The following is a 13286-nucleotide window of genomic DNA, read 5'->3' as shown; positions in this document are numbered from 1 at the left end:
CCACGGTCTTAAAGATGGCCACCTCGCTGAGCTCGCCCTCTCCGACCACATTAGTGGCGCTAACTTGAAACGCGTACTGTAGACCAGATTCTAAGCCGGTGAACTCTTTGTAGGTCGTCGGACCTTCATAAACGACCACCCGACTGCCACCGAGACCATCATCCATGTAAAGTGTGAACTTGAAGATATCGCTGCCTCCAGTATACGCGGGCTGTTGCCACACCACGTGTAGAGCACTACGACTGTGGTACACCACCTTTACTGAGTCTGGCTTCCCAGGTGGACTAGCCGCTATCAGAGTGGCTACCGCCGACCGCGGCGACTCCACCCCCTCGCTGTTCACCGCGATGGTCTGGTACCTATACACCCTACCACTCGACACGGTGGGGTCTTTGGCCTCAAACAGAGACGGACTGGTCAGCTCCGTGATGAGCACCGAGATCGATGTCGTAGTCGGAGGGTCGTCCCTATACAGTCGTAGGCTACTGATTGACGCGCCGCCATTGTCCGAAGGGATGTATGTATTGAGATGCACGAAGCTTGTTGACGAATTCTCTGCAACAAGACCGCATGTAAGGTCCAGCATTGAGCGGTAGTCCTACTCCAGGTTGGCGCCGGCGGAGCTGACGGTGGTCCAACTATGGTCTGATATATGGTATTAGTGCTCAACTTTCCCCCTCGACTGTTGTTAGCAGCAATGCGGAAACCACACCTATGTGCCCGCAACAGTCTATATAATTCCCCATAGGCTCTTCAACTTACCTAGCGCCAGTCGGGAGACCAGTGTACTCATAAGAAGTCGCTGTCGCCAGTATCGCTGTATTGACAGGGATATCGACATCACCACCATTGCAATCGTCGCGGAATGCTGTAAAGCCCGTCAGTGGAAGGTCCGCCGAAGAGACGCATGTCGTCGTGTTACCGATGGTACCTGTTGGAAACAACTCAACAGGCCCAACCTGGTCTTCTCCCGGCCTCACAAGATATCCAACCAACCGTCAAACTCGTAGTCGTGCTGAGGTGGCTCATGACCTGTATCGTGAAGTCCTCAGGAAGTCTTCCCGTCACGAAGGTCCCAATATCGGACCATTCCCCCGGCGTGGTGCAAGCGAGCGGACAAGGATAGCTGGCTAGCGTACTGTTCTGTGAACAGACACCATGGGCCCGAACCCGGACACGATAGTATTGCCCAGGGACGAGGCCGCTGATCACATAGGAAGGATCTAATATTATACGGGTGACCTGCTCCACAAAGGCAGGCAAACTTACCAACGACGGTGCAAGACTTAACGCTGACGGCCGAGCTGCTTCCCATTAGAGCATCGTCATGCTCCAACTCCCACATCACTATGGGACCAGAGTTCGACGTACTCGGAGAAGTCCACTTTAGTGCTAACTCCACCGACGAGTTTCGCTCGGTATTTTTGTACATAGGGCGACCTAAGGACGCTCTGGTCGGTCAGAGTTCGAGGAAGCCGCTGCTAATACGGCGAATCAGAAGGAGTGCATAGTCAGGGTGAACGACTATAGACGCGAACATTATCATGGAATAATCATTGCGGGGAAGGCAGCAACATTGTACAATCACCTTGCGGCGACCACCGAATACTTACCAGGTTTTCCATGAGGAACCCCAGCATAGACTGCCACGCGGGGGGTCATCGCTCCTTCACCTGCCACTGTTATCGCGGCTATAGCAACCCAGTAGTAGCGCCCAGAGATCAGGTCTGAGGCCATACACCCTCCAAAAGGTTACCGACCGTGTCTCACCTGTCAAGTTGTACTCCAGCACGCTAGCTCTGTTCGCCCCGTCATACACAACATGCAGTGGTAAGCCGTCTAAGCCATGATTGGCATACACTCTATATCCCGTAATGGGACATCCTCCGCTATCCACAAGGTTGAGTATAGGGAACCAACTAATGCCTATTACGGTCGGACTCCACGCTTGTGCAATCCTCGAAACATTGCTAGGTGGACTTGGCGGTGCGCATGCGTACAGCGTCCGATGTCCGGAGGCATCTCCATCACAATCGCTGTACTCGGCCGTATTGCAAGCAGTGAGGTCATTGACCGCGTTCTTAGCATAAACACGATAACGGTACCCGTTTCCTGTCACCACCCCTGTCGTATCAGTGTACTCCAGAATATTGGCGTACATGGCCGCGATATTCGTGAACGAGGAGGAACCGGCTGCTGCTCGCTGGACCACATACCCCGTGATGGGCAACCCGACCAAGTCTCTCGGTGCGGACCATCTCAGAGTAATAGCGGTCATATTGCTACTCACGAGCTCGGGTGGATCGGGTCTATTAGGTCGCCTACCGCAAGGCTTGACACAACAGGTCGAGGACTGTTCGCTCTCGCCCGCATCAGACAAAGCTGTAACGCGCATATCGTACCACTCACCCAGCGTGCAGTTCGCCAACGTGTACTCCACCGTCGCCGCATTGCCCGTACCGTCATACGCGAGCAGAGAGTTGACGTACACCCTATAGCCAGTAACAGTCGGTGGCGAACTCGGCATCGTCCATGAGATCGAGATGGAACTCTCCGTACTGCCCACAAAAGACGCGTTTGGTGCCGCGTTGGGCGAGCCAGCCATGAGATCACTTTCTTGGCTATACGCCACTGACCCCACCGTAACGCCATTATCCGCGTATACACGATATCGATAGACCTCGTAGGAGCTGATGCCCGCCGTGTCCGTATAAGAGAGACCAGTCAAGTCAGTCGCCACTGTTGTCCAGGCTCCTCCCATCTGGGACCGCTCTAGAGTATACCGTAAATTACTAGCCTTCCCACCATCATCAGTAACAGCATCCCATTCAACCAAGATGGACCCCGCACTGCTGATACCCTTCCGCGGTCGCCCTGGTCTTCCTGGTCTGCTAGCAGCATAAACTATGATGTCTTCAGACATTGGACCATCACCAGCCTGGTTCAGAGCTTGAACGCGGAACGTGTACAAATCGCCAGACGTCAGAGCAACCACCTCCTCAGCATCTGCCTGCAACGGGGCGTACTCGAAGGTGAAAACTGAGCTCTGACCCTGACCGTCGTAGACCAGCGTATCCACAGGTGTATTGTTTCCGCTATTCATCCATACCCTATAGCCAGACACGAGCGTGTTGGCCGGAGCATCCCATCTCAGCACTATACTCGTACTAGAGCTGCTCGCTACCCAACCCAGCTCCGGTTCCACAGGCGCAGTCGGTTGAGCGGTAGCCAGCAGTGTAATGCGATCACTTCTCGGCCCTTCTCCAGCCGCATTGATCGCCACAACTTGGAACCTCCAAACATCGTTGGGCGAATCACTCTCAACAAACGGCCCCGATATTGACAACGACGTTGTGCTCGCGTTCAACGTGTCATTAGAGCTTTCATAGCTACCAGGGGAGTAATAGACCCTATAGCGTTCCAGAGGCGAGCTGCCGACCTCAGTCGGTGGATCCCACATGATCGTTATTGTGTCACTCGCTTGGACAGCCGAGAAATCTCGCCGAACGTTCAGCACTTGGCCTGGTATCAACCAGTCGCAGCATGTAAACTCGGCAACACTCGAGGGTTCCGACTCGCCAACACGAGTGAACCAAGTCTGGGAAAATTTATACACCCTCCCGTAGATAAGATTGTCGATCCGCACCATCGTCGAATTCGCACTGGTAGACTGAAATACCGCATTTCGTAGTACGCTACCTCCTAAACCATCATTCCACGCCAACGTACACCCTATAGTTGGGGGCAACGTATTCGAGCCACAGCCGATGGTCATCGGAGCCAACAACAAGACTGTTAAGCTCCCAGTCGTATCAACGCTGGACGCTCCAGTGAGCACTGGTGTCGGCGGTGTATCAGGGAGCATGCACGGAAATACAGATATTTCCCGAGATGACCCTAATAAGGTATTCGAGGCTGCGAGTCGGTAGGAGTATGGCACGCTGTTGTTCAGCGCGGTCTGTTCGTAAGATAGCGTATCAACCGTCAGAGTTGAGTTCAGCGTCGTCCATGTTCCTACGGCATCTTCTCTTCTCTCTAGAGCGTAGCTCACTATAGCGTCATTCCCATCATCATAGGGGGGCTCCCAGACAAGTATAGCGACGCTCGTATTGAATGGGCTGGCCCTGTAAAAGGCACTCACCAGTTCAGGCGGCTTGTACACCGTCACCTGTTCGCTAGGATTTAGACCATCCAACTCCATGCCCGAGTGGAACAGACTGGTAGTCGGGATCGCATGCTTCGCAACACCCAAGGCCGGACAACTCCACGAGAGACAGAGACGGGCCACTCCGTCTCCATCCCAATATGAGATCTGTATCGGGGTCATTTTTCCTGGTACCATGGATACTTGAGAGACCTCGTAGCTCCCGGCACTCTCCACCCGCAGTATCAGCCGATCTCCAAGCCAAATATAGGCGGCTTCATCGACCTCAACGTGCAGTGTATAATTGCACGCGTATTCAACCCGTAGATAGCCATCCCATTGCATACTAACATCGTCCAGTCTCTGTGAAGGACCCACCGTACCCTGGCCCCATTCAAGACACATCGACGGCTCTACGAACTCGCCCGTGGGGTATCCTGCCCAACCCTTGGTCGGCCAATACTTAGCATTCAGGCCTCCCTGTTTAGCAACGAAACATCTGACCTGCCAAGTGCCGCTATCAGGATACCTCGACACCAACTGCCAAACGTTGTCGCCTGTCTGATGAACAAACAAGGGCTCTCGACTCGGGAGGAGCCCTTCGACGTCCACCCTCGGCGCCGAGTTCAGGTCGATCCTTTGCGGTCCCTCGGCGAAACAGGCAACATCTATTGTCGGGTCCCCAGTGACAATATTATCAAATTCGTCCCGGGCCGTCAGAGTGATATTATACGACAAGTTGGCTTGCACTTTACTCAAACCACTTGACGCTGTCCCGCGAAGAGAAAGATTCTTATTGAAATCATAGTTCAGCTTCAACCACGGCTCGATGGGTGCAGCCTTCACTGTTATGTTCAAAGAAATATTAGTGCCTCTGACCATCACTATCAGCCCCGTCCATACCTGTGTCGCCGTAGTCTGAACGTAGCAATACTGCCACATGCCGAGTCCCCAGTATTTGGTCATTGGGCCTAGATTGGTCGTGGGTGGATCCTCCTCAACGTCCTCAGCTCCCTCCGCTATGAAGCCGTAGACGTTGTTCAAAAAACTGTCTCGCATGGTGACATTAAAGCAGGCTTCCCGCCCAGCAAAGCACTCTGTCTGAGCTGAGCCTTCTATCAGCGTGTTCGAGCCCACCACAGTACTGGGGGATACCACTACACTGAATGGCGAGTTGACAATATCCTCCCACCTCTTCTGGTCAACCCACACCTGTACCCTCATATTCCATTGTCCAGCTTTCCTCGGACTTATCGATACCACGTAACGCCCCCCAGAGGAGTATGTGAAATTACCATAGACGAAATTCGCGCTGCTTCCGGTCTCCTCAACGAAGACACGGAAGCGACAAGTAGCGAGCTCATTGACAACACTAGTATCCCAACACTCAGCTTGAACTGGGTCATCCGCTGTTGACCTCGTATTGCCGAATTTATCAATCGTTTGCATCGTGAAGGTATTGATCATCCCAGCAGTCATTTGAGACAGGCCCGCCCCAGCGGCAGTGCTGTTAGCCCAGGCCAGGCCAGGAGCCACAACCACTGTGCGCTGGTCCGTAGCCAAGACATTGAGGGGACCCAGGAGATACTTGGCAGGTATAGGATGCTTCGGAAAGTCCACGCCGGACCACGACAAGGTGACAAATGCACCACTGGTACTATGCTGGTACAGCAACTCCACAGGGACCGGTTCGTTCTCCGTCAAGTAGATACTTCCCCAGGCGTAGACCGCTAGTCCGTCGATGTCGGCCAACTCCCATTTATCAACCAGTGTAACATGATTGACCTTCAGCCTTGCAGCGTAATCAGCATCAACATAGATCTTGAACGTACCCGTAGCATTCGGTAGCAGCCACCCCGTCCATCGAGCACTCCAGTAGTCTCGGGGCATATCATCATATGGCGCGACCCCTTCCCAAGCCAGGTCGACCACCTCCTGCCTAGTGTATGGGAACACCTGGTCATTGTAATGACGCCGATCACTGGTCAACGCGACCAGTGATTGCAGGCCAGTTGCGCGAAAGTATTCCCCTAGCAGACCCCCTGGTTGGCCTAAGTCCACCACTATGCTGTAAAAGCCTGCCGCCTCCAGAGTTGTATTGAACACATAGTCTCCCGACCTAGTCGTCTCGTATGAACCATTCAAGCGAAGAACAGGGGTAGTCGTAGCAAAAAGGGGAGAATACTCCGCAATGAGATGGACATCAGTCGCGTTAATATGGTTCCTCCAGAAGTCACTTGGGTAGCACTTCCAGACTGACCATTCACCAGCAATGTAAGTCTGCGGAATGTCGCACTGAGTGCCGTTTTGATTCGCGAACGCCGGTACAATATTCACTCCTGCCACCGTCAGGTTTGCCGAGTTCATGATCTCTTGACCATTCACAGTAACAATGAGCAGTACTCGGCGACCGACTGTCGGAGCACCCAACATCAGCGTGTACGTCCCATTGCCATTGGAGCTGGAGTTTAGGCTTTGACCGTTCAGGCTGGCCACAACACTGGCCGTACCGCTAAGTAGATTATTCGTGTAATTATCTCGCAAGACCAACAACGCCGGTTCGTACGTCCCCGCGACATACATTTTCTTCACGTAAAATAACTCGCAGTTTTTCGGGTCCACACTACCAGGGAGAACCTCAACCTGGAATGGTCCCTGGACAAGCTGAGCGCTCGTGTTGAGCGCTTGCTGCCGGGACACGTCAATTTTATCGACCCGTACCGAGAGGAACCTACCGCTACCAGCCAGCCGCGGTGTTATAATGCAACGGAAAGCACCGGAGAGCTCGTGAAGACAAAGACCATAGTCGTAAGGCGCTGGGCCGATGGACACGGTTACTCCCACCTGAATAGATGGAAAATTTTGAAAATTATGTTTTTCCAAAAAATTCAAGAATGGTCAGGAAAATGATTCAGCAAGTAAAATTAGAGTTTGGAAAATTCATGCTGAATTCTCAGAAAAACAAAGCCCGCAAACTTCCCTGAGTTAGATAATACTCCGTAGATCGATACAACTAAGTTTCTCCTCCCAACTCACCCCTGCCTTAGGCTGTGTTATGATGTTCCCGAAGGTATCTCTCAGCTGCAACATGACGTTAACAGACACTCCGGCCTGAACCGTGCTCGGCGGGTCCACCGATTGCAGCACACTGGTCGGTCCAAACGGCGACGCCGAATTGGCCTCTCCCACAATGTCGTATGGGGAACCCAGAATATGCTCGCCGTCGAGTCGCACGTGAAGTCTGTTATTTCCCGCTCGCAAACTGGTGAACGTGAGCTCGTATACTCCCGTAGTCATAGTTGCCCGAGCCGGCAAAGAAAGTTCAAAATAACGACCAAAGTCAGCGGTCAACTGCGGCGTGTCGTCTAGTAGTGTCAATGAGCTCGTCACTGAGTAGTTCTTCCATTCACAGTTCAGACTTAAACTGAAGCTGGACTCCTGAGATCGTTCCACCACGAGGTTGCCGTACACATCCTTCACCGTCACCTTAACAACTTTAGGCACACCTGCCATGAAGTCTATGGGCCCAGCCAGACCGTCACTGACCACCGTCGTAGAGGCTGCAGGTGGTCCGGGGGACACGACCAAGGCACCTCCCGAATTGCCTATCTCCACACCGCTCGACTTGATCGTCACTGTATAGGTACCGACCTTGGTCAGAAGATAATGAACTGCGTAAAGACCCACAGATTCATCCAGGGGAGTCGAGACCACCGAGATGGTGCTCCCACTGTCGACCAAGTCCACCACAAAGACCGCTCCATTAGAATCGGTCATATTGTTACCCTCAGTATCTTGGGCTTGGATATAGAACACACTCGGGAAGCCAGCGGTCGTCTCAGTGAGTTGATCACCGTAGGCAAAGCAGTTGCGAGGGAGCAGATCGCCGACCGTAACCTCGATCGCGATAGGCATGCCCGTGATCGCAGGAGCCCGGAACATTCTAGAGGACGGTATAGGCTCCTTGACTTGGGAAAAGGAACTCCAATACAGCCTCATATGAGCCTCTCCAGTGAGCTCTCGGTATTCTAGTCTGATGTAGTGGTAGCCTCCAGCTGTGAGCAGGGCTTTACCCCAAAATCCACCACAACAGATATTCCACTTGTCGAATAGGAGCACATCATCTACCCACAATCTGACCATAAAGTAATCGACAAAATTAGAGCCACATGGAAACTGCAGTTTCGGCTAAATGAGATGAAAGTAAACTGTCTACAGCAGTGTGGGATAATATGTACATGGTCAACTACATGCGAAAATTTCGAGGAAAATTTTTGGGAAATTTTTATCGCTCAATGTACACTCCTACTCTAATTCGTATATAAACTCTTATAATCAGCGATGAGTCTCCCGAGCCAACATATATTGCTCCAACACTGGTCCACAACCATCCGATCCATTGACCCGGAGGATGTTCACCTGGCGTTATCATCAGCATCAACATAGAAGGTGTAGTCCTCTGAAAACTCCGACTGGATGAATCCAGTCCAGCGAACTGATACAAAGTCCGCGGCATACCCTGTAAGGTCGCCTCTCTCCCAGTCTAGTATCTAACGTGGTGCTCTCGCGGTTCAATTCAGAGTTGCCCAAGGCGGGAATTTCTCAGCAAGATTCATTCTTTGGAAAATAGGAAACATCCAGCTCTGAGAGATATAACAGTGGAGGGAAATATTATTAATGTGATGATGGCATTTACATGGGAAACTGATCGAAGAATGTGTTCCTAGCCATACGTGGGAAAAAATTCTAAATGAGTTCCTCCCCCGGGAACATTATAGGTTCCTGGGTGATTCTTACCATATCTGGCTGCTGTTTGGTCTCATGAGGCACACCATAGAGCCACTGATTATCCCAATACTGAGCCTGTAGACCACCTCGTTCGAGACTTCGAATCACCATGGTATATCTATGGAGTGTATTTTTCCTTGGGCAAATTCAAAAAATCTGCGTTTCTCGTTAACGAATGAGAGTTTTGGGCTGGAACTTTAACAGAGCATAGATATGATGATTAGCTATCATATACTAAGATGATACTGTAATATTCGTACAGTACGTCTGTTTGGGATGATCGAGTACGACTATGTTAGTCGGTATTGTCCCTGTAATCTCGTCTATTGTCTATTGTATAGTCAATCTTCGTGTCACCGAAGCTGAAATTTTGTACAGTGTAGGCCAATATGATATGCAAATGTGGAGAATGTGTGGTTCCCGGGATTTATGATAGTAAGCAACTTGTTGCTACCATAGCCTCGGAGACTAAGTCTCCAGACATGACCACTATCACAGTATATGTTCATAGCAATATTCACGTTGTTTATGCGATGTAGTTTCAGATCGGATTTTACTAATCTCAGAAAATAACCCACATTTTTTACATTTGCATATCAAATTGACATGCGCTGTATATACGCTCGCCTAGCTGTTATATTAACTGGTTTACCTTCCAACGACGGTCGGAGTGTAGTAGATGCTGTATTGTCCGTTACCACTGTCACTACTCCACGCCGTTATCGGTGCCATGCCGACAGGAATCGGATCAGGCTGAGTAGTGTAATTCGCATCGCCGGGAACCAGTCGCACCTAGTGCTCAAAAGGTCCCCGGTTCGATCCCGGCACACGACATAAGTCTACTTCAATGGTTTTTGTGACTTCATCCAGCTTACTCGGGTTCAACAACCGTAACACGAGGAGGCGGCTCCCATACTGAGTACCCGAGAAGCCCGTGAGCTCATTGGCACCAGACAGGGGGTCCACCGCTTGCACTACCACCTATGAAGACCAGTGTTGAAGGAATATACGTTTGACTTCCTCAGCCCCCTCGCTGAATATAGAGGTGTACAGAAACCAGCAAGAGTTCCTCGGAATTTTCATACTGTCACCAACACATGTAGTTGACCATATGCATATTTTCCTCCCACAATGGGCTCATATTGTCCCACACATACGCCTATTATTAAGAACCTTTCAAATGGCGATATAACCATAACGCTAGCGATGCCTTGATGTTCGAGACCGGCACGTTAGGATGAGCTCACCTGATTGCTGATGCCAGCTTGGACCACATTCGCATAGGACGTGACGGTACTCTCAGGCACGGCGAACACGTTCTTCAACATCACAGTCACCTCCGATGGGATGATGCTGGTACCGACTCTATTAGTGGCATAGACGCGAAAGCGATATGATATCGGGCTCGATAGACCGCAGAATACTTGAGAGTAAAGGTTGGGGTTCGGCACACACGGCAAGACCACTATAAAGTTGCCATCAGCGTCCATGTCTCGGGTCACCGAATAGCATGTTATTGGTGACCCTTGAGGGTCCGGGGCCGACCAAGACAGTTTAATACAGTCATAATCGTATTTCGTAAACACGGTGTTCTGGACCGTCCACACTGGCAACCCGGCAGCTGCATAAGTGACAATGTCAGAGGCCTCGCCAACTACACTGCCCGCAGAGGCGGTGCCCTCGCAGTAGTAGCGGCAGGTGACGTCAGGGGTAAGACCAGTAGACGTGACGGTGTTCCCACAAGGCGCATCGAGGATCATCGTAAAGGCGCTCCCTCCGGCACAGTCGTCTTGGTAGATCCGGCAAGCCGTGGGGGATCCTGTGGGTATGGGATCGACTTTCACCTAATCACAGTGAATCTCACGAGAAGTGGAAATGGAGTGGTAGAGAATGCGAGAATCGCGATCATTGCCCACCTCAATGACACCAGCAGTTGAGTTGACCAGCACTGGCGGACTACACTTGCCGATAGTCTGAGCCTCTACAGCTCTCAATGCATAGATGAGTACCACAACTCGGCCGATCGACTTGATCATTCCACGATGGTATGCAATTGAACGTCGAATGGTGTCGTGACAGAAAAAAGGTCAACACAAATGACTAAACTACTCCAATAATTCGCCTACAGTTGCGGTGTTGCAAATAAACATGATTCCAAGGAGTGCCACTCGGGAGTGCCTTTCATTGCAGTAGAGACTTTCAGTCGTACATACGTCTTCGTCGTTGTTTAGATAACTTCAACCTCACTACATCCGTACACCTACGTTGTTATCGATCTTGTTCGAAGTCTATACTAGAATTATAGTTATAGTTAGTATACTATCATAGCATAATTATAGTTTGAATTATAGCTTCGTGTGTAGACTCAAGGTGAGCAAGTCGGAAGTACGAATTCGATACAAAACGATCATACTCGCCTTCCGAACTTTCATCAATTTCATCATATAATCTTCGAAGGTGCCAAAAATTTCAGTCACATGTTATAAGGACTCCCAATCTCGACGGTCGCTCATTCGAACACACCATGCAGCTAGGAAAGCTCGGACCGAACCTCCTCCAACCATTGACGGTCGGTCCGATCCTATAGCCTCGTGCTGCACACTAATGATTTGCCACTAGATCTTCTGATGGCAATCTACCTTGGTATGACTAACACAACAGAGTGCTATAGGAAACACCTCAACGTTATGAATCAACAGTCATGAACTTCCACATCTCATGTTTATCAGGCTGATAGCCAGCGTCATTCACAAGACTAGTGTAGTGGAAGGCCTTGCTCCAGTGCATGTTCGACTTCACTGCTGATGGTTGGACGCAATAGATGTCAGTCCCCTTCGGCCCAGCATGGGGAAGATACCTATGAGCCGTGGAGCACAGCAATAAGAGGGCGACCGACTTGCCGATGAAGTGGGGTCCGTAGACTGCATATTCCAACATGTGATCGACGCTAGCATTGTGGCCAGGCGATGGTGCTCCTACTCGCAAACCAACTTGGAGAGCTTCCTACAACAATGTGATGCAAATTTCAATGGAATCAAACGAATCAATGCCAGTGTGAAAAAATACGTCAACATTTGTTGGTGATACTATTAGGAAATTTTAGGAGATTCTTGTTGATTTCTTTATACCTCGAATTTATACGTAACCCTTTTGTAGTAAGCGATAAAACTCCTCGCGCTCAGCTGCAGAGAGCGAACATATATTCCACCAACACTGGTCACTGCCGAGCAGTGGACCAGCCCGAGTGATCCTTACAGATCCCCTCGAGAGGTCAACACTATTGCCAGATTGAGAGTCGTTGGTCACAACCCATCGCTTCTGAGGCGTAATGATATCAATCGTGCCCGGGTCTTGAGAGCTCTTCATAAGGACCACACTCGTTGGTGACACTGGTTTGACGAACTGTAACAAGCCGGCACAGTCACCACTCCCATCGAGGACCTGACCATGGTCAAAGAGCCCCTTTCTCAACAATGTCAGTGACACTAACAAACTGATAGCACTATTTCACTGTTGTTTTTCGGCTTACTCCCATTGCAATATATCATCGGTGATAGTGGAGAATAATTTTTCGGGTTTACGTTTTTCCCTGAATTTTTTGTTTTAGATTTTCCTTCACTTTCGTTATGGTATGGTCTTCATAAGTGAATTAATTTCTTCAACTAGAAATACTATCATGTTGTTCTCTCTAATGCTACCTACTGCCCAACCTCTACCATAAATTGCTCAACTGCAAGCACTAATGGCGTTGACATCACTTGATCGTCAGTGCTGAATAGAGGTTGGCCGTTGATGTAATCAGAGTATACACCGTGGATGCCCGGGACGCCTCTCAGAGACTTTGATAGCATTGGTAATGCCCAGTGGTCATTACTCATCCTACATAGCACAGCGAGAGATCTCGACGTTGAAGGCAGTACGAGGGTGGTAACCTTACGGTGTGTCAACATCAAAACCAAGAAGAACATTCCTGGTCTGAGCCGGGAGGCTGGCAAAGATCTCCGCGGGGGACTTGTCGGGCAATCGATGAGCAGAGGGCAGCTGCATGATGCGAGGGTGATGGGAGATAGGTGTGTGGGAGAATAGCATTGAAGGGATGCCCGCCAGAGTTGTTAAAGCTTCGAGGTTCTTTCCGTTTATATATAATAGTAATAACTGAATAGTATATTGGAGTTTCACAACCCGTTTTACGCGAAGTGGCGAGATACTCGGTGAAAAACGCGATATTCGCGGAGATATGCAGTAGTCGTGAAATATGTTTTTCACTAGTGTTTTTCATACCACTAGGGTGGTGAAACTCCATTATTGTATTTATTTTATATTATCCCTGGTATCAACAATATATATTATTATG

The 13286-nt window shown here is 50.2% G+C and overlaps 2 protein-coding genes across 2 annotated transcripts in view; both read right to left on the bottom strand.

The window, feature by feature from the left end:
- Pmar_PMAR021701 (titin, putative) overlaps positions 1-10968 on the bottom strand; it is a gene marked incomplete at both ends in the record, with an annotated part of 27865 nt that extends 16897 nt beyond the window's left edge. The window contains 13 exons of the mRNA XM_002777190.1: positions 257-359; positions 487-555; positions 763-931; positions 981-1223; positions 1270-1347; positions 1614-1727; positions 1771-6988; positions 7181-8279; positions 8564-8694; positions 8942-9007; positions 9776-9913; positions 10180-10776; positions 10849-10968. Of these exons, the coding sequence (XP_002777236.1) occupies positions 257-359; positions 487-555; positions 763-931; positions 981-1223; positions 1270-1347; positions 1614-1727; positions 1771-6988; positions 7181-8279; positions 8564-8694; positions 8942-9007; positions 9776-9913; positions 10180-10776; positions 10849-10968 (8145 nt within the window). The remainder of the gene's footprint in view (positions 1-256; positions 360-486; positions 556-762; positions 932-980; positions 1224-1269; positions 1348-1613; positions 1728-1770; positions 6989-7180; positions 8280-8563; positions 8695-8941; positions 9008-9775; positions 9914-10179; positions 10777-10848) is intronic.
- A 649-nt stretch (positions 10969-11617) lies between these two features.
- On the bottom strand, positions 11618-12783 carry Pmar_PMAR021700 (hypothetical protein; the record flags this gene model as incomplete). Its single annotated transcript, XM_002777189.1, has 4 exons — positions 11618-11789; positions 11829-11935; positions 12188-12373; positions 12691-12783. 4 exons carry the CDS (start codon positions 12781-12783, stop codon positions 11618-11620), a joined length of 558 nt encoding a protein of 185 aa, XP_002777235.1.
- Between the last annotated feature and the right edge of the window lie 503 nt (positions 12784-13286).

This window comes from Perkinsus marinus (assembly GCF_000006405.1).
Source record: "Perkinsus marinus ATCC 50983 genomic scaffold scf_1104296952158, whole genome shotgun sequence".
NCBI lineage: Eukaryota > Perkinsozoa > Perkinsida > Perkinsidae > Perkinsus > Perkinsus marinus.
Note: the sequence above shows the minus strand (reverse complement) of the source record. Positions and strands in the feature narration are given on the sequence as shown.